At 50.5% G+C, this 19,367-nt stretch overlaps 1 protein-coding gene and 1 long non-coding RNA gene across 8 annotated transcripts in view; one reads left to right on the top strand and one right to left on the bottom strand.

Moving 5' to 3' along the window:
• LOC123603947 (core histone macro-H2A.1) overlaps positions 1–17,871 on the top strand; it is a 79,239-nt gene extending 61,368 nt beyond the window's left edge. For 3 of the 6 annotated variants that reach the window (XM_045489529.1, XM_045489516.1, XM_045489520.1), the window contains exons 6-9: positions 2,010–2,100; positions 6,964–7,053; positions 9,516–9,690; positions 17,117–17,871. In XM_045489529.1, the coding sequence (XP_045345485.1) occupies positions 2,010–2,100; positions 6,964–7,053; positions 9,516–9,690; positions 17,117–17,282 (522 nt within the window). In that variant the 3' untranslated portion in view covers positions 17,283–17,871. Of the gene's footprint in view, positions 1–145; positions 246–2,009; positions 2,101–6,963; positions 7,054–9,515; positions 9,691–17,116 lie in introns of all 6 variants that reach the window. The other 3 variants (XM_045489493.1, XM_045489497.1, XM_045489507.1) reach the window with 1 other exon arrangement.
• LOC123603970 lies at positions 8,951–14,773 on the bottom strand. 2 transcript variants are annotated; one of them, XR_006715149.1, is made up of 3 exons: positions 14,580–14,773; positions 10,973–11,154; positions 8,951–9,798 (listed from the first exon to the last, which is right to left on the bottom strand). It is a non-coding gene; the product is annotated as an uncharacterized LOC123603970 (long non-coding RNA). The 2 variants fall into 2 exon arrangements; XR_006715147.1 differs by lacking the exon at positions 14,580–14,773 and having other exon boundaries at positions 10,973–11,250.
• Positions 17,872–19,367: the final 1,496 nt, after the last annotated feature.

The raw sequence follows: 19,367 nt of genomic DNA, 5'->3' as shown, positions 1-19,367 counted from the left end.
CGACTCCCTGTCCCGCCTCCCCACCCCCACCCCGTGCGCCCAGTGCCCCTGGAGTGTGCACTGCCCTTCATCTGTATCCCAAGGCTCACTTCTCTGTGACTTCCCGGCTGTCCTGTTATTTCCCACCTCATGCTTTTCTTTTCAGCTGAACCTTATTCACAGTGAAATCAGTAATTTAGCCGGCTTTGAGGTGGAGGCCATAATCAATCCTACCAATGCTGACATTGACCTTAAAGATGACCTAGGTAATTGGGGATGGGGTTTGGCACCGCCAGCTGTCAGATGAAAAGTTATGGAACCCAGAATTTAGGCTCTTCATCGTCTCAAACTTCAGATGGTCAAGCCAAATTCCCAAATCCCAGTTGAACATTGGAAGGAAATCCTCAATGTTAACTCACTCCAAGCCATTTCAAATGGAAATGATCCGATAATGTTTCATTGAGTGCAATTGGCTATTTTCCCCTTGATTGTAAATGTATTGCTATCTAAATTCTCTTCCATAATGATCATACTGACTGCTGGTTACTTGGGAGGGATTTTTTAAAAATGTGTTTGTTTTTTTTAGAACTGAAAAATCTCAGGTTACTACAAAATGATAGTTTCTCCATTTAAGCCCTAATTAGAAATGACAAAGCTTAAAAGCACTTGAAAAGGGAGAAAATTAAACTGCATCAGTATATCATTAAGTTGTTTTTAATCCACCAGTAAATTGGTTTCCCCTAAATTTACCACTTACTGTCACTTCCTCAATTTTTTCTACAACTGAAAACAGTATATGACTGCATGCCAGCTTCATGAATTATTTGATTAGGGGATGATATTAAACAGAAGGGCAACATCTCTTTCTGGGTGAGCTCCTACAGAGGACAACTCTGCCTCAGAGCCATGGTGTCTCCCTGGTTGGGGGCAAGCTGAGAGGGATCCCTCAGTATCCCATTCTGTGGCTTGATCTTTGCCCGGAGAACTGTCAGCTCAGGGGCTCAATGAAGGCTCCTGACCTCTCAGCCTTGAGCCTTGACAGGGGCAGCAGACTAGCACAGGCCCACCAAGGTAGCTTCAGGCCTGATGCCGACCCAGGTTTGTTTTATAAACCTTTACCCCCGACCTTTGGCTACCTTTGTAAGGTGGCAGATTCGTTTACTGGCACAGATGCTCATTCCAGAGCCCAGGCTCGACCCACACCAATTGGGTGTAACAGTGGGCCGGAAACATAGGAACTGGGACTCAAGAATGCCCTGCCCGGCCTTATTTTCCGACCACATACTCTCTTCATATGGATATTTTCTTAAAAAAAAAAAAAAAAAGAAAAGCCACAGGCTAGAAAAAGCAGGGATCCTATCTATCCAAAGTATGTTTTATGTGTAAAATACATGAAAATAAAGAGTGACTAGAGTAAATGGTAGACCTGGAAACACATTTGTACACATTGAGCGGGAAAAAATAAAGGCAGTTCTCTATGCACACATACTGTTTTCTTGGTTTTCAAGAGCTGTCCCTTGAAGGCAGACCAAACGTTGAATGTCGTAAGACCAAAACTCCAGCTCTGAACGTTGACGGCTGCCAACAAAATGGAGAAACTCGTTGTTGTGGTTGGCCTGATAGTCCACGTTTTTTTTAAAACAGATGCCATGTTTTAGTAGCCTTCTCAGTGGGGTGCCAGTTTTATAGGCTTTTGCGAAGTGAAACGGGGCATTCGTTGTTTTGTTATTTCTTTTAATCTTTGGAAATGATCTCATGTGTGTGTTTCTCTTTTTTTGGACATGTCATTCAAATGTTTAATTTAAACATGTCACATTTGATATTCCTCCTCCTCCTCCTCCTCCTCCTCTTCCTCCTCCTCCTCCTCACCCCCATCCACATGTGCGCACACTTCGTGGACTGATTGCCCCTTGGGCTCACATGTTGGAATCGACCAGGTAGGCCAGCCCCGCCATTGGGGCATTAGTAAATGTGCCTGTGCGTGGGTCTCGGTCCAACACAGTTGATATACATTTGTTTACCTGTTATAGTTGCAAGTTGTACAGGCTGACATTGCCTCGATCGACAGTGATGCTGTCGTTCACCCGACAAACACTGACTTCTACACCGGTGGTGAAGTAGGTAATGCCTAGCCGGGTGCTGCCGAGTGTGTGTGTGCATGGTCAGTCGGCCGCCGCAGACAGCTTGATCCTTTGACAGCTATGCAGGGCTGCATTCATTTCACACTTCCAGCTGTCCCCGGCCTCCCCAAGGTCGACCTTGCTAAGGTCTCCAGTCCCCGGGCTGCAGACACGAGAGGTACAGCTAGTTGGCAGCCAGGGTGCGTCATGCAGCTCACAGATGGGCGCGCTTCTGGTTTGGAAACTGGTTCGGCAGCATCATTTCTGCATTTGCTTCACGAGGCACAGCTTTGTCGGAGACTGGGTTCACCCGTGATTTCAGCTGCGAAGGGGATGCAGCCAGGTCGGCCGAGTGGCCTCCAAGACCACTGATGTGACCGCTGTGGATCAGACACATAGCAATACCTAGGCACAGGTGTCAGCACCGCTCCCCCCACTTTGGCATCGGAAGCACGCTTTCCTGAAGATGGCCTCAAGGCCTCAGGTGCACTCGGGCATTTTGAGAACACTCTCCCACACTGAGGTTCTCAGACCTTTATTGCATGAAAGTCACCTCATTCTGATGTGGGGTGCCTAGACCACTTGAGAAACTCTGCTAGACCCAGAAAGCTCCTTCCTGTTCCCTGGCAGCTGACACCCATAGTCATTTGGCTTCTGGCGCTCAACATCTGAGGGTTGAGTGGGGTGAGGGAGAGAGAGGGAAGGCTGGGTGCCGAGCCCTGGGGCCGCTGGCCTGCTGCATGAAAGTCAGGTAGTGCCCTGCTCTAAGAGTATGCTGTGCTGCTTACGTGATGAGGGGGCATCCGGATGGATGGCAAAAAGGCACCGCTTTGGAGCTAGGTAGAAGGAGCGCAAATCCCAACCTTGCTATCTGTAGGTCATGAGAGCTGGGCCAGTTCCTTAACTCCCCAGTGCCTCGGTTTCTCTGTCCTATCGCAAGAGTGATAATAGTGAGAGTTAGGATAACTTAAGCAAAGCACCTTGTTTTGTGTCTGCCTCCTGATTGGCGCTTACCGTATAGCCTTACTCTCATGTGTATCTAATGATTTTTACCATCGATGTGCTAGTCCTGAGAGTGGTGCCCTAGGTGTAGATTTGAACACCACTTTCTAAAGTGGTGCCCTTGCTACGGGCAGAAGTGAAGTCATGTTGAAGGCTGAGGCTATGGGGATTTTCATGAGCGTCCCAGACAGTGGAAGTCCAACAGCTTAGCAATGCGAGGCTGTCCAGCTCTGTTTAGTGTCACGAGCAAAGCCCGCTGTGCACAGCCCGCCCTAGCCACTGGGATTTGGGCTGATTGCTCTCCTGGGCATTTTGGATCTCGGACGTGGATGGAAAAGACACATTGGACGGGAAGTTGGGATTCACCAAGTCGTCCAGGCCAAAATGAAATCAGGCTGTAGGCAATTAAAATAAACTCCACTTTCACAAGATTTTGGAGGAGTTTAAGAGCTCCTAAGTCAGACAGCTTAAGAGAAAGATATTCTTTCTCTTTATTTCTTGACCAAATGAACACTTGATGGGAGGGAAATAAACAGAACAGCTAAGGGCTTATCTTTCCACCAGGAGTGACTGAGGCCTGGGTTCATCCTGCCATTCAGGACTTTGGGTAAAATGGAAATTAGCACCCTTCGGGCGCAAAGGGGTCTCCCCCAGGCCCGAGGAGAAGAGAAAGCTGACTTTCTTTGCTGTGGCTGTGGAAGGGGTGCGTTCAGCAGGATTAGTTGTGCTGGGACATAGAGCTGGAGGCTTTGAGACAAGAGTTAGGAACCAGCCGGGGGATAGCAGGGAAAGAACCTGGTCCTTCCTAAACCGTGATCAGAACTGGTGCTAATCCTTTCCCCTGTGATGTGCTTGCTCTCCCCCCCACTGAGGTGCACAGGGGAGGCATGCTGAGCCTCAGTGACTTCTAAGTACCCTGGGTCCATGAGCTTGCCCGAGGTCAGGGGGCCCATCACTCACGGACACTGTCACGGCTGGAAAAGAACCTCCACAGGTCCGGATGGCTTCACTGGCCAGCCGGAACCCTAAATGACTGTGCCAGAACCCAGGTCTTCCAAAGCCCACCTCAGTGCCTTTTCTCAGTGAACCAGTCCAGACTAGTACTGAACCCACCTATCTTTTACAATGCCAAAACAATGACAAACCAGATTCATGCATGGCCTCAATTGGTTCCAGCTCCCACTTTGATGTGTGAGAGGGGAAAAGAGGAAGCTAGGACACGATCACTCTATTTCTCCCATTGGGTGTGAATTCCTGAGACCCAAGACTGCTGGAAGAAGGAATGCCAGTGCAGGAATGCTTAGCCCCGTGATTAACTCTTACCCATCACAGTTCTTTCTAACAGTGAAATAGACCACAGGCTTAGCCTGACATATGCCCAAGCCTAAATTTTCGCTTAGGCTGTTTTGAACACCAATACTTATGCCTGCTTTCTAAGCATGAAATAATGTTCTTGTTCTCATGGGAGTAACACGTGTTTATGCTTGGGGGCAAAGAAGCCAATTGCTTTATGATTAACCCTGAAGTGAAGCCTAAAAAACAAGAGTCTTACATTACTAGTGTTGACAATACAGTCGAAATGGGCCTGTTTCTTGTTACAAAGTACACGTGTGTCTACATGAACATGTGCGTACATATGTGTGTGTAGGAGTCCAGTCCTGACCGGGTGATTGCCTGCAACCTAGGGTTCAATTTTTAAGTTTGGGAAATGCATTGAGTGTATTTGAACTTGCAAATTTCACTTCTAATTAAAGCGAGATTTAATTATAAGTAAAAAAATTTTAAAGTAAACACTCTTCCTAAGATCAAACACCTTTAATTACAAATAAGCCCATTTTCTTAATCGTTTTTGCTTTAGAGAGGAGCTGGTAGTATTCCTCCAGTGCTGATCTTATTTTGCCTCCCAAATTTCTCAGTTCTCCCCAAAGAGCATATAGGGGTAGAGGATGCACACCTAAAATAGTTGCACGTAGAGCGTATTTGTTTCCCTCCTGCAAACTTGAGAATGGGTCAGGAGGGAAGGCCCGACCAGGTGTTGCGGGCAGCAGTGTTTGGGACCCAGCAGATTCAGAATTCAGAGGCGTTTTTCTCGGCTGCATGATATTTTGAGTGAACCCGTAATTGGGCCTCACTCCTCTGGGTTGTATCCTCAGAGTCTCCCCTTCCTGCCGGGTGGAGGTGGCTGTGAGGCCTGACCCTGCTCCCTCATGCCTGTGCGGCCACCATTTGTGACGCTGGTCTTTGTCAGAAATAGACAGCGGCTGTCACAGCAGTTCAAAGTCTCTGGAGTGGATGTGTTTTCCCTCCTGACACCTCTGCTATTTTAAGTGTCTGTGACTGCTTTCCAAGACAGGCGGCGGCGTGAGGGCAGTCTGGGCTAATAAGGGATGCTGGATCCTACCCCAAGCATCCCGTGCTAATTGCTCTTTAAGAGCAGGGCCTGCTCTTCGCCATCCTAGGGCTCCCTGGGGGTGCCGGCCTGCCGGTCACGTTCATGCACACAACCCCAGACTTCCTGCAGTGGGCCGGCGTGCAGGCCAGTGCCTGCCATCAGCCCCGGTGCCGTCTCTTTTGTGACAGTGCCCAGACGATGTGCTCTTCCTTCCAGATACTTCTTGGGGTTAGTTCACTCCTGCAGAACAAGCACGCCAGTGAGGCAGGTTTTTCTAAGAGAAAAAGACCTAGTCCCGACAGGGTGAATCCAAAGAGAATTTGGGCTGGTGCACTCTGATGCGCCCTGACTGACACCTACTACAGTGTGCCGAGTGCAACTCCGAATTTTCCAAGATAAATGGTGAATCTTAAGGGGAGTATTTTATCCTCTTGTGAGGAAAAGTACTTTAAAATGTGCAAAACTGATGAATCAGAGCTTAAGGAAGAGAGACCCCATTCTGGCCAAACTTTAAAGGACGATGTTGTCACATGTTTTCAATGCCGCCTGTTGTGCCACACGAGGCATTTAACCAACAGGCCTCACAGGTGTTGGTAACCTTGTGTGGGAACCCGGTTTTCCTGGCAGGAATTGGGTACTTAGCAAGAACCCGAATTCCAGAAAAGGTGCTGCCTACCTCCGCTGGGTTTAACCTTGAAAATCTGGTGAACAGTCATCTTCTTTTACAAACTTTCATGTGGTACAAGCTCCCCTTTAAGCTCTGCTTCTGATGTTGCCTTCCTTTACCTAAAGTGATTCTGAGTCATTAGTGTGATGAAGGAAATACTGTCTGAGGCCATTTTTTTTCTTTTTTTTTTTTTTTTTATCTTTTTTCTTTCCTTTCCTTTTTTTTTTTTTTTTTTTTTTTTTTTGTATTCACCTTTGACACCAGAGCTGCAAAATAGGAAAGAAGTATGGTCATAACGGTGGTCCAGAGGTGACCAAATCTGAATGCTTTCTTCTGGGCACACTGCCAAGGGGAGAGCTGGCTCCCTGATGGGAACTTGGTATGCTTCCCCTAAAGCCTTCATATTTGGGGGTTCTCCTCAGAGAGAAGAAAATCTAGGGGGGGGGCATGAGCCTCAGAAGCCAACACCGTCTGATTTCTCATGGCGAGAAATGCAGGACAGGCACGCTTGCAGGGAACAGGCGTGTCCCGTGTCCCTCGTATCTCTGGCATATCCAGGATTACCCTGAGTCACCCCCAAATGTCAGGATAGCAAAGCCAGCTCAGTGGTAATTGGCCGAGTGGTGAATCTTTTCTAAATTTCACTTTCATGACTTAACCAAGTCGTAGTTTCCTGTTTTGCAGCTGTATGGAAATTTAGCTGGTCAGATCATTTGAAGTATGTAATCACCTGACATGCTAAGTGTCTGTGTGTGCCCTGAGATGCAAGAATGACAGTCTGACCTCACCCTGTCCTTGTCTAGGAAACACGCTGGAGAAGAAAGGCGGCAAGGAGTTTGTGGAAGCTGTTCTGGAACTCAGAAAAAAGAACGGGCCCTTGGAAGTAGCTGGAGGTGAGCTGGGGCAGCGCCTTGCTTATTTGGGCATGGCCCGTGCAGCATTAGGAAAGCCTGATTATGAGGCATTTTGGAACTCAGGAGTGCGTGGCCACGCAAACCTGTCTCCGAGCCGGTTAGCCTTACAAATTTGGACTTAAAACACATGCAAATTGTCGGGGGGAGTGTAAGGGTTGTGAAAACTACCTTTCCAGTTTTTTTTTTTATTGCTCAAAATAGCTTTTAAATGTTTGGTGTCTAGACTCTGATTTTAAGGAATTACAGCATTCGAGTTTGGCAAAGCTGAGAGCTGAGAATTGTAGGCAGTGATACCGAGCCATCTGCGAAAGTGCTGGCGAGAAGTGCAAATTAATCATTTTCATTCAGCCATCTGTGTGTTTAATGGGCAAAATAGAAATAGACATTTTTCATTTGCCAGTCACACCTTTCCTGATACCAAGGGTAAGAAAATAACTTGGAACCGGATGTGTGGAGAATGATTGCTAAGAGCTAGTGGCAGAGCCTTCTTCCTGCTACTGGCCTGGATTTTGGAATTGGAGGTGGTCAGTAGGAGGTGAAGGACAGAGGGCCTCCTGAGGACCTAGGGGTCCAAACAGTGGGGTGAGGCCCGGTTCACTCCACCAGTGATGTGAGGACAAGCCATTATCTTCCTTTGGGCTCTGGTTCCTCTTCATACTGGATGGTCCCCAGTGTCCAAGCTGTCTTGCAAATCCTACTGCTGCTTTAAAAATGACTATTAATTGAATACAGGTGTCAACAGTTACTGTGTGACTTCTACACAAGCCCTCTTTCAGAGGGTACACCAGTGACCCTCTTTGACCAGTCATCCTGGGCTAGGCACAGAGCCCGGTGTGGATAAGAGGGTAGCGTTCGCTTTGCCTTGGACCTCTGCCTTGCCCATTATCTTTTGCTTGCAATGAGTGTGTACATTTCCAAGTCCTTACAGGTATTTCCACCAAAGTCCCATATTGAACAAGGGAGAACTGATGTAGTATTAACTACCCAGCCAGGGGCTCCTGACCTTTCTTCAATCCCTTCCCAGAACCTCTCTGTGCCAGCCTGGAGGTGCTTCCCATGGGTGGCCCTCAGATGGAGGTGTGATGAAAGGTCAGCCTGGTGCTTCCATACCCCAAACTCAGCAGGTGACACCTGGGCCACCGCTGATGCAAACCCATTACATTTAGCATGGCTGAGGATATGGTTGCCTGTTTTAATAACTCATTTTGTCCTTGATATTAAGATCAATTTTAGAAAAAGTTTTAGAACATATAAATGTGGTGTAAAACCTTAGCCCTGGCTCTACAAACGGATGATGATCACAGTTACCGATGTTTCTTTCCAGTCTTTTCCCACGCATCGTTCAGCAGTGACTTCTCCCGAGGACAGACCAGTGCGTAAACCCCCCAAATCTCATGTTGCTGTAGGTCAGCACTTGAGCCCAGAGTCAAGAATCAAACTGAGACCTCTTAGTTCAGAGCTGTTTCTCTGCACCATGAGGCACTACCCACCGATCACTCTTCCCCAGTACCTACTAGTGCCACAGCAGACCTGACAGTCCTACCCACGAGGACGGTCACCCCAAGTGGGCTCAGGCAACAATCAGATCATAGCAGCGATGTGGGGCCTCAGTGTGTTCCTGTACAGAAATGGCGCAGGAGGCACTCAGCAAACCCAGTACCCAGAACCACCACCTGTGCATTGCACCTTTGGGAACAGGAGTCCCAGACCATGCTCTGGGAGACCCGGCGCTGACTTGGAACACTTCCTAAGGGATAGCATGCCCGAAGCCAGTGCCTTTAGTTCTGATGAGAAGGCAAAGCCTGAGGGAGGGAGCTTGGTGGGGTGTAGAGATGTGTAGTGGGAAAAAGGCAGCTCTCCCCGGAACAGAAACCAGTTCCAGCGTGAAAGAACAATTTAATTCTGTCAAAAACGAAGATCAGTTCAGGAGGAGAAGAGGGCACCAGAGCTGCCAGTCATGTTGCTTAGTGGCTCATTAAATGGAGTTGCTTTCCTAATAGGTTTATCCTGAACTCTGTCAGGGAGATTTATAGACACATCATAATTATGTGTACAGGAGTTCACAGGAGGAAGGGGGCTTAGAGATCCCCAGAGGCGAATTTGAGGCTGCAAACATTCTGACACAGGCAGTCAAGTTAGGTGGTTCAGGGTCCGCCTCTGGGAGGATTGTACAGAGAGGGCTGGCTGTAATCTTGGCTAAAATTCTTAGTGGCGGTGCATCTCAATGCCAGCTTTCCAAGGGTGGCTCTTGACCTGGTGTTTCCCGAGAAGACTCGCTGGTGAGCAGTTTCTAGGGGGACATCAGAAGCACAAGATGGCAGGCAGCTGCAGCCCTCCCTGGATGCAGGCCACAGGGGAGCCTGGGGGCACGCTGCAGCTGGAGGGCACTGTGTTGGGCATGTGAGGGACAGAACTCACTGTTCCTGTCTTGTCTCCTCCAGCTGCTGTCAGCGCAGGTCACGGCCTGCCTGCCAAGTTTGTGATCCACTGTAACAGTCCGGTCTGGGGTGCAGACAAGTGTGAGGAACTTCTGGAAAAGACGGTGAAGAACTGTCTGGCCCTGGCAGACGATAAGAAGCTCAAGTCCATCGCGTTCCCGTCCATTGGCAGCGGCAGGTAAGGGCACATCGTGGCTTGTGAGGTCATTATACTTAGCTGCATACTTAGCCCATAATCGTGGAGCTCTGACTTGTGCACGGTCAGCTAAGGCTGTTTTCGAGCCATCTGCTTTAGTCGAGAAGACCCAAAGCACAGGAGGGGAAAGAATACAAACATTAAGCAATGGTGAACAGCAATTGAAGAGACGGAGTGAGACAGGAAGACTGAGGAACTTATCACATTTCCTTTGTGACAGCAGATGTCAGCATAGAAAGTGACTTCAGGGTGTAGTGGGACCATCAGAGATGGCGGTTTAGAGAGTGAACCTGGCAGGACACGAAGACTCAGATATGAGGGAAGTGGAGAGGACAGGGGAGGTGTGAAAGCCAGGACCTTCGTTCCAGGAGCACCCTCCCAGCCACAGCATGCCTCTGCCCCTTACCTTTGTATCTCTGGCATCCTTCACTCGCCCGGCCCCCCCCCCCCCAACCTGCCAGCTCTGTCTCCATGTGTCCTGCTGTCTGGCTCGTGCAAGGCGGACATGAATGGACACTTCTGTGACAGTGACATAGGGCTGGGTCTGCTCTGGCTTCCAGCGCTGAAGTAGCCCCCAGTAACTCTGGGTGTGCACTAAAAGAAATTAGAGCTCTGAGAAGGGAGAGTGCTTTGGGAACTCCATGCCATGATGCAGGGGCGGTGCCCCACTTCCCATCACATCATGGGGTCCTCCCTGTCCCGGTCTGTGCCTCATGCCTCACACTCTGGATTTGGCACCAGAGGCTGCAGCTGTGGACATCTTGGGCCCAAGAGGGCCATAACCCAGGGCTATGTATTGGCCGTGGCTGCACCTGGGGCATCCGATCCAGACTGTGCGCCCACTTGGGTCTCTGCCATCGGACCCTCCCAGTGCCCAGGCAGGGCTGTGTGGCGGCCATATACCGGCTTCCTTTGACACTGCAGGCCGCACAGGGTGACCATCCTCAACCCCCTTCCTCATGTTTAGAGAAAGCGCCTCTTTTCAAAGCACTTCCCCTCTGAACCCACGAGGAGCAAAGAGTAGAGTTTGCGAGCTCCATCTTGGGCAGGCTTTGTAATGATGCCTCTCTGAACACTGCTGCCACTGGGGTTCCACACCTCAAGTGACAGAGCTAGCCCTGGGCAGGCTTCCTAGCACGTGGCACCGGGACGTCTGCCCAAGCTGCCCTGTTCCCACAGTATGTGGGGGGGAAGAGGGGCCCTCAGGGGACAGTGATAGCTCCTGCCAGCGCCCCACCCTCATGCATGCCCACAGTCTCCCTACCCTGTACGCTGAGTGCCACTTTACTGTCAAAGTGAGGGACATCCAGAGGTATGTGATGACACGTGTTGGTTTGGGTGCTGTCCACACTTCCGGTCTGTGCTTTTAAATCCTGTTCTCTTTTGCCAAGAGCCTATGTTGAACATCACTTTGCAACACCATTTAAGGGTCTCTTAAAAGAAAAGCTAAAGGAGAGGGACCATTGAAAGCCATTTGCTGTCAGGCTGCCGTCAGTTGGCTGTCACAGCCGGTGGCAAAGACAAAAGCCACCATTGTAAGGTCGTCAGCACACCCCCCCCCCCCGCCCCTAGCTTGAAATTTCCCCAGAACTAGGGAGATGTGTAATGGGTGCCAGAGTCGATTCCGAACCTTTTTTTGACAAAGTGCTTCTGAATCAGAGTTTAAGTAGCCAGCTTCCTGCTTCTTCCACATCCTGTAGACGGTCTGTTCTTTGGCACAGTGCTGCTGTGTGACCTTTGCTAAACGAGTTAGCCTCTCTGTCCATGGCCTCCCTTATCAGTGAGCACGGCTTTGGGGATGGCCCTCCCTCACAGATGGTCCTGAAGCTCAATTAGTGCTTCGGATGCACTTTGATCTGCTCTGATGAAAGGTGCTTCCGAAGAAAGAAGCAACAGGAGCCTTTATTGGAGGTAATAATTTCATATTCTTTCATATAGCTATTGGGAAACTTTTAATTGAAGCATAAAAGTAATTCTCTACATTTTTCATGGAGTAAGAAGTTTTTAAAAACAATCCATTGGAAGCTTTTAAGAGGGCAGAATGCCAAAGGCAAGCACATGTGCAATGCCAGCGGCCCCACATCTGTCAGGCAGACCTTGCCCCACAGAGCCATGTAAACAGCTGCCCTCTCTTTCATGAGTAAAGATTAGGATTACACCAGAGCCGGCCTGTAAATCACAGTGGGTTTTAGGAGGGGAAATAAAAAGCTTGTTTGTGGCATCCAGTGTCTCCGGCCTGAAAGTCGGGTTGGAATGAAAATAATAGAAATGCAAACATGTTGGCAAGGAGCAGAGGGGTCACTTTCTCTCAGCCAAGGCCCAACATGTGGAGGGCCATCCCACCCTTATGCCCTCTCCCTGTAGCCCCCCGGGGGCCAGACCCTGACCTCAGGGAGACTGTCCTTGGGTACTATGGTCACAACATTCATGGATACCCCCCCTCTCTGGAGGGGTAGGATATAGGGAATGGGTAGTTTGGAACTTTGATTAAACTCTCTGTAGATTTATGAGCTTCAAGGCCAGTTCATTTTTTTTCAAGCTACCATTTATGGGTATTCATTGAGTCCCACGTACTGTGCTAAACCCTTGATCTGCATTATCTCACAACACCCTTACAGGGTGAGCACTGTCATTAATTCCACTAAAAGAAAAAATAAAAAGGAAGCTGAGAGGGGTTAACTCGCTCCCCTGAGGTGACACGACTTAGACGGGGGAGAGCCCGAATTTTAGGGCAAGTCCTTGGCCAAGATGAGAGGCACGGAGCCCCTTCCAGACCCCATTTGCTCTCCACCAGAGGATCGCCCCACTGCTTGAGGGTGATGTACAGGAGGAGGTTTTAGGGAAGCTCAGAAACCCCACTGGGGAAGTCCCTGACTTCCCTGGGCCCAGCCGTCAGCCTCCCTCCACCTTGAGAATTGGCCTTAGAAGAGATAGGAAGAAACCAAACAGAACGGGCAGAATTACCTACTAGCCTAAGACAAGAACATCTGGAAAGAAGGCTACAGGCCACACGGGGGCTGTGCTCCCCAGTCCATCCCCCCCACCATGCCCTCTGGAAGTGGAGCTCACTGCTCTCAGCTGCTGCCCTGGTCTCTGCCTCTGGAGGGAGTGGCCTTCAGGCAGCCCAACTTGACAAAGGCACTTGCTCAAAGCTACATAGAACATGGAAAATGGAAAGGCGCAGGAGCACCGTGAGAGGGAAACCTAATCTACCAGAAAAAATGACCACACAGGGACACACTTTCCTAAAGTCACTCAACCTTTTGTGACATCCAGCCCTACCCTCTTGCAAACCGCCAAGACAATTAGACAGGTGGACCAGTCCCATACAAAAACCAGAGTCCGTCTAGAATCCACCTTTAATCCTGCTCTGCCTTCAAAGGCAAGCTGCCAGTCTGTCTCCTCCAGAAGAATCTGCCTGGACTCTTCCAACCCCCGAGACATAGCCTCTCCCCACAGGAGCTTCCAGGGTCCCTGATCAGGCTGTGCAACACAGCTGTTGGCTTAGAGTCCTGTGTGCCTGCTGTGGCCAGCCCTGCAGGTGAGCTCACTGATAACAGAGACACTTAGTGATGCCCCATCAAAGGTGGGGGCCCAGCAGGGCTGGAGGCATGACAATCTCTTATGGGACATGGCCCTTGTGAACCCAGAACCCCTGCGGTCCAGGTGGAATGCAAGAACAGACAACCAATATGTAGCCCCCAGCCATCACTGAGCAGGCTGACCCAAAGGGTGTGACAGCTCATGTGGTCCCCTTTCACTAGTCTAGAGAAACTGAGGCTGAAGACAACTGAAATGACTTCAGGGGAAGCTCCTTAGTTGGCTCAAGACCAAAAGGCTGGCGTCTAGGACACTTGCCTGCAGAGTAACTTAAGGCACATGCCTTAACCATGGCCCCTGGCAGGCCCCATGGGACCTAAATGGGAGTATGAGGGACACCTGCCTCTTAGCATCAGCACCCCGTGTACCCACGTCAAGGAGACTAATGCTTGGAGAGGTTAAGGCCCCTGCCCCAGGGCAGCTGGGCTTCAAACCCAAATCTAATACTACAAGGGAAGCCCCATTCCCCTTACTCTACTGTGCGTTGGGGGAGGGGGCATCTGGTCTTCTCCAGAAGGTGGACAGAGTGTTGCTAGGGGAGGTGGGCCCAAAGACTTGGCCAAGGGATGGCCACTGGGGACGGCTGCAGGGAAGCAACCAGCAACCTGGACCCCAACCAGCCAGGAAGCCGGGAGATGAGAGAGACCCCACAGACCAGTGATGCTTCTGAAGCTGGCCCACACAGCACCAGCGACCCTGCGTCACCCTGCCATACCATGCGTGCCAGTAGTCATCGCTGACTGGGCATCGCAGACCCCGATGGCCTTCCGGGGGCCTGAGGCCGACATTGTCGGCACAGGGAAAGCGCAGTGGTGACAGCGATCATGGGGCCTGGGAGGAAGACAGTTTTATACCACATGAGCCTCTAGAAAGATGCTGCCAGACTGCCTGTTCTATAGACGCCATTACCAATTGAGGATGTTCTGCACGTTGTCTTGTTCAATACAGCCCCCAGGGATAACAGGTGCCTTGCTTACCTACCCCATTTCCCCGGATGACAAACAAGACACAGAGGCAGGGCCTGGACTCAAATCCTGTGTGGCTCCACGGCCTGAACCTCTAACTGCCCTGCTGCTTGGCCCTCCTGAGGACGGGAGGCCATCTGGGCCCCTGCAGCGACACAGCTGCCCCTGACTTGAGGGCTCCGGGTGTGGTGTGTAAAGCACTGCCATGAGAACAGCTGCTGCTATGCTCCATTTTGCTACAAGCGCCACTCACTATGGCCACGAGAAACCATTCTGGAGCCCTGAAAGCATAAAGAAAGGAATCACCTTCCCCACTCCTTCCTAGCGGCCTGCATGGTCCAGAACAGCTATGTTCCCTTGGCTGCATTTTTTTCTTTAGGCTGTGCTTGCCTAGGACAGAGGGATGGGTTTGTCAATAAGAGGTTCTCCTGGAAATAAATCAAATTCACTTGCACCCAACAACCTTGAAAGAGACCAGCCCGTGCTCCATTAACAGTAGGGCTGACAGATACTGATACTACGGGCCTAGAGCCTTCGATCCCCACCTTTTCTCCCTCACTTCTAGGTTCTTAACCTTGGGGCCCACCCTGTGAGCTCAGATTAAAACCTCCTTGCTGGCTCCATGCAGAACAGTGGTTCTCAAAGGGTGTGCCCTCGACCTGCCCAGTCCGATTCCCTGGACAGAGCCCAGCAACCTGCATCTGAATAAGCCCTCCCTGATCTTGACACAGGCTGCTCGGGAGGGTGGGCCAGGCTCCCCGTCCTGCCTCAGCTTCCAGGCACTCCCGGAACTCCTGCAGATCTGGCCACTGGCTTTTCTTGCCAGGGATGAAGTTAGAGGCCATAATCTGAGTTTACAGTGGGAAAGTAAATATTGGCTCTTTGTGAGACACTTTAAAGGGTCCCTTATTCCAGTGACCCCCGTGACCCTGTAACGGCATAGCCTTCCCCCAAAGCTGGCCCTGGTCTCACCCTCAGGACTGGGGCTGGGTGAAGGGCAGCCTGTACACACTCAGGCACCCACAGAGGGTGTGAGGTGGACCCCCCACAACACTCATGTATACACGTGCCCCTAGGAACATGCCCCTAAAATGGGAAGTCGAGTTCATGTCTTCGAATACTTGCCAACACGTGCCTTTTCCCAGACAACCTATCCTGTGAAAATGGTCAGGGCAACTCTGTCAGGGGTGATGATAACAGCTTCTTCCCAGAATGAGCTTGCAGATCTGAGAGTGGATGGGGGGAAGGGGAAGAACTTGCTTTGTGGGTCCCACATTCTCCCCGCTTCCAGCGAAACCTTTCATTCAGCATGGTCCCCACCACCCTCCGTCCTGCCCCACCTGCTGGGCACCCTTCCTGCGCTGCTGGTAAACAGAGCGCCCAGGATCTGCTCCAGGGGAGTCTGGGCCTGACACCCCCTTCCTGCAGCTGGTACACTTCTGCAGCTCTTCCTTCAACCTCTGAATCCCGCTCCTCCCGGGCAGTCCTGTGCTGGCTGGCTGCCTTGTGGGCGCCGTGTGGCTGAGGACGAGCCTCACACCCCACTGTTGCCCAGAGGCCCCTTGGCACAGGCTGGGAACGTGCCCCGGGTGACACCCCCTGTCTGCTAAGAATGAGCTTCACTTCCAAAGCATCTACAAGTACTAGGGATCCATCTTCCAGCTGGGTGAAGCCCTGTTTGATGAAAACCAAGTCACTAGAATGGTTTTGCCCTGTGGCCCTGAGATGTGCTTAGTACTGACAACTGGAGAGTAAGTGTGGCTCTCCAGAGGAATAAGCTAAGGTGGTTCAAAACTCAGAGGCACTTAGCAAGCAAGGCTCAGAATGTTCTAAGAAAGCCTCCACCTTATGCATTTGAAAACCTCTCACCTTGGCAGCAGGCACCCCATCTGAAGGAGGGGTGTGGCCTAAGCCAGCAGGCTGGCCCAGCACTTTGGATACAATGGTCCACAGGCTGGGGGCTCTGGAAGACTGTAGATCTGCCAATGAAAAAAGAAATCGCCATGAAACCTGGCCTCAGACTCTCACCTGAGGATCCTTAACTGTACCCAGGGGGTCAGTAAGGGATCTGAATCCAGACCACTGGCTCAAAACCCACATCCTTTCTGCCAGCCTAGGCAAGCCGCTATGTTCCTGTCACTGTCCCAGGTTCCCTGGGTCCTGCACCTGTGGTGTTGACCAGGAACAGCCCCAGGCACATGTAGAGCAAGAGACTCCAGTCTCTCTAGGCCTCATTTCAGATTCTGCCAGAGTTCTGAGCCCTACCTCCAAAATTCCCACCTGACTTCTACCTTAAGTGGAAATATGTGAATTCACAGCCGTCTGGCAGGGAAATTTGAATGCCATTTCTTGAGATAAAGAGCCCCCTCGGCCAGGAGTCGTCCCCTGCACTCCCAGCCCCCCATGCCCTGGTCTATGGGTGATAGCAAGCTGGTGGGTCCTGGGATGCACTCCAGGCCAGCAGCCCCAGCACCTGTCAAGTCTAAGGCTCACATGAAGGCTTTAACGCCCCTATGTGTGTGAACAACAGTCCCCTCCTGTAGAAGCTCCAGCCTCCAGCTGTCCCATGGGGGAGGGGTGGCGTCAAGCCCCGTCGTAGCCACAGTAACACTGGGAAGAGAAATGTGGGAACTCACACTACCCTTGGGAGACTCCACGCAGGAGACACAAGTCGTGCGTATGTGCTTGTTGCTTGGCCCTTCCCCTGTGTGTGAGCAGCCCTCGCAGGCACTGAGACCCCTCGAGGCGAAGCACAGCACCCAGCCCTGGGGGCCTCTGGGAGGGAGGGCGGCAGGCCCGTGGCCACGGTGGCCCTGGTTGCTGAGCCCCGTTCTCTCCTGCAGGAATGGCTTTCCAAAGCAGACGGCAGCTCAGCTGATTCTGAAGGCCATCTCCAGTTACTTCGTGTCAACGATGTCCTCTTCCATCAAAACGGTGTATTTCGTGCTTTTTGACAGCGAGAGTATAGGCATCTACGTACAGGAAATGGCCAAGCTGGACGCCAACTAGGCTGAAGTACAGAAGCAGCCTGCGCCGCGCCCCCGCCTCCGATCTGAAAGAAAGAAAGAAAAATCCCCTTCACGCCTGTTGGGAGGCGGAACCCTTTCATTTCCAGTTTTGCTCATCTAGGGAAGATAAGGTTTTGGTTTCCAGTTTAATTGTTTTTGACCTTCTAAGATGTTTTTACGTTAGCACTGATAGTTGGCATTACTGTTGTTAAGCACTGTGTTCCAGACCGTGTCTGACTTTAGTGTAACCTAGGAGATTTTATAGTTTATTTTAATGAAATCCTGCTTGACGCAGAACAGCGGGGAGAGCAGTGTCTTCTACGTGTGGCTGAATCCAGGAAGCCTGTTTTGTAACCGTGTGTCGTGGTGCTTTATTGTACACCCAGTGGCGTTCTTTTTACTCTAATGTTCCTTTTTTTTCCTCAAGAAGAAAGATCATGAATTTGCAGCAGACTTCATTTTTGTTTACTTTTTGTCTTAATGATGGATTTGAAAATGAAAGATTTAAAAGGCAGAACAGAATCTGTTGTCCTTAATTATATTTGCGATTTGGAATTTGTGTGAATCGATTTAGTAAAATGTTAAATTGCTGTGGTGACTGGCTTGTTTCAAGTTACTGTGCCCTTGAGCCCTAGGTGGACTTCTCCTGTCACAGGATGGGGGACGAGAGCGGCTGCCCCCAGAGCCACCACAGGGCCACCGCTGCCTGGACACAGGAGCATCCTCAGGCCCTAATGACTGGTAGGGGGAGCTCATTTAAAGTCTCTCCTTCCATCCTTGTGACACTCGGGCAAGGGCGTTCTCCCCATTTCACAGGTGAGGAAGCAGGTATACTGAAAGCCATGTGGGTGGTAAGTGGCAGACTGGTACTTGAGCCCAGATCTTCAGAATCTGAGCCCAGCTCTCTCCTCCCGTCTGCCCCCTCCTGACAGTCTCTCTGGTTCATGGACGGGCCCAGTGTCTCCGGGCCGCTTGCCACATGGAGCTGGAGAAGCCTGGAGACTTCTGCTGGAGCTGGGTCGGGCCTCTTGTTCCTGTAGGACAGGGTCCCTGCAGCCAAAAACTTTCCAAGGGCAAGGTGCCACTCCCAAGGTCCCTGAGATGTGCTCCCAGCTTTGACATGCTTTCTCACAGCGGTGGGTGTTTAGTGATGCAGATTACACCTGACCCTTGAACGAGGTGGGGGTTCGGGGCACCAACTCACGCACAGTTGAAAGTCCAAGTCTAGGGGCGCCTGGGTGGCGCAGTCGGTTAAGCGTCCGACTTCAGCCAGGTCACGATCTCGCGGTCCGTGAGTTCGAGCCCCGCGTCGGGCTCTGGGCTGATGGCTCAGAGCCTGGAGCCTGTTTCCGATTCTGTGTCTCCCTCTCTCTCTGCCCCTCCCCCGTTCATGCTCTGTCTCTCTCTGTCCCAAAAATAAATAAACGTTGAAAAAAAAAATTAAAAAAAAAAAAAAAGAAAGTCCAAGTCTAATTTTGACTCCCTCAACACTTACCTACTAATAGCCTACTGCTGACTGGAAGCCTTGCTAATAACATAGCCGATTAACCTATTTTGTATGTTACATGCATTATAGGCTGTATTGCTACAATAAAGAAAGCTGGAGAAAAGAAAATGTTAAGAAAAACGGAAGGAAGACAAAATACATACACCATGTTATACTGTATTTATCAAAAAAAAAATCCTCGCGTAAGTGGACCTGTGCAGTTCCAACACATCTTGTTCAAGGGTCAGCTGTATTTACGGAGATCCCAGCTGGACGACAGTGGCTAAACCTTGTGTTACCTAAATTCAGCAAAACACAGACACTCTTTGCTTCAGAAGGTACATTTGCCTAAAATGCACAGAAGACCGTTTCTCTCTAAAAAGAAATAGGCCTGCTTCTAGAACAGACTTTAACCAGGAGAAAATATGCAGCACACACATATCAGAGATGAACATAAAGGATCAGTTTTCCTTTCCCAACTGTGCCTAATGAAATCAAAACAGAAGTCCCAAGCCATCACACAACCATGCTTTTCAATGAAAAGGCAACTGCTTCTAACTCAAACCTGAAAGACAGTTTTTTCCAAGTTTCTCATAAAGG

The sequence above is a fragment of the Leopardus geoffroyi genome, chromosome A1 (assembly GCF_018350155.1).
Source record: "Leopardus geoffroyi isolate Oge1 chromosome A1, O.geoffroyi_Oge1_pat1.0, whole genome shotgun sequence".
Lineage (NCBI taxonomy): Eukaryota > Metazoa > Chordata > Mammalia > Carnivora > Felidae > Leopardus > Leopardus geoffroyi.
This window is presented reverse-complemented; position numbering and strand designations above follow the sequence as displayed.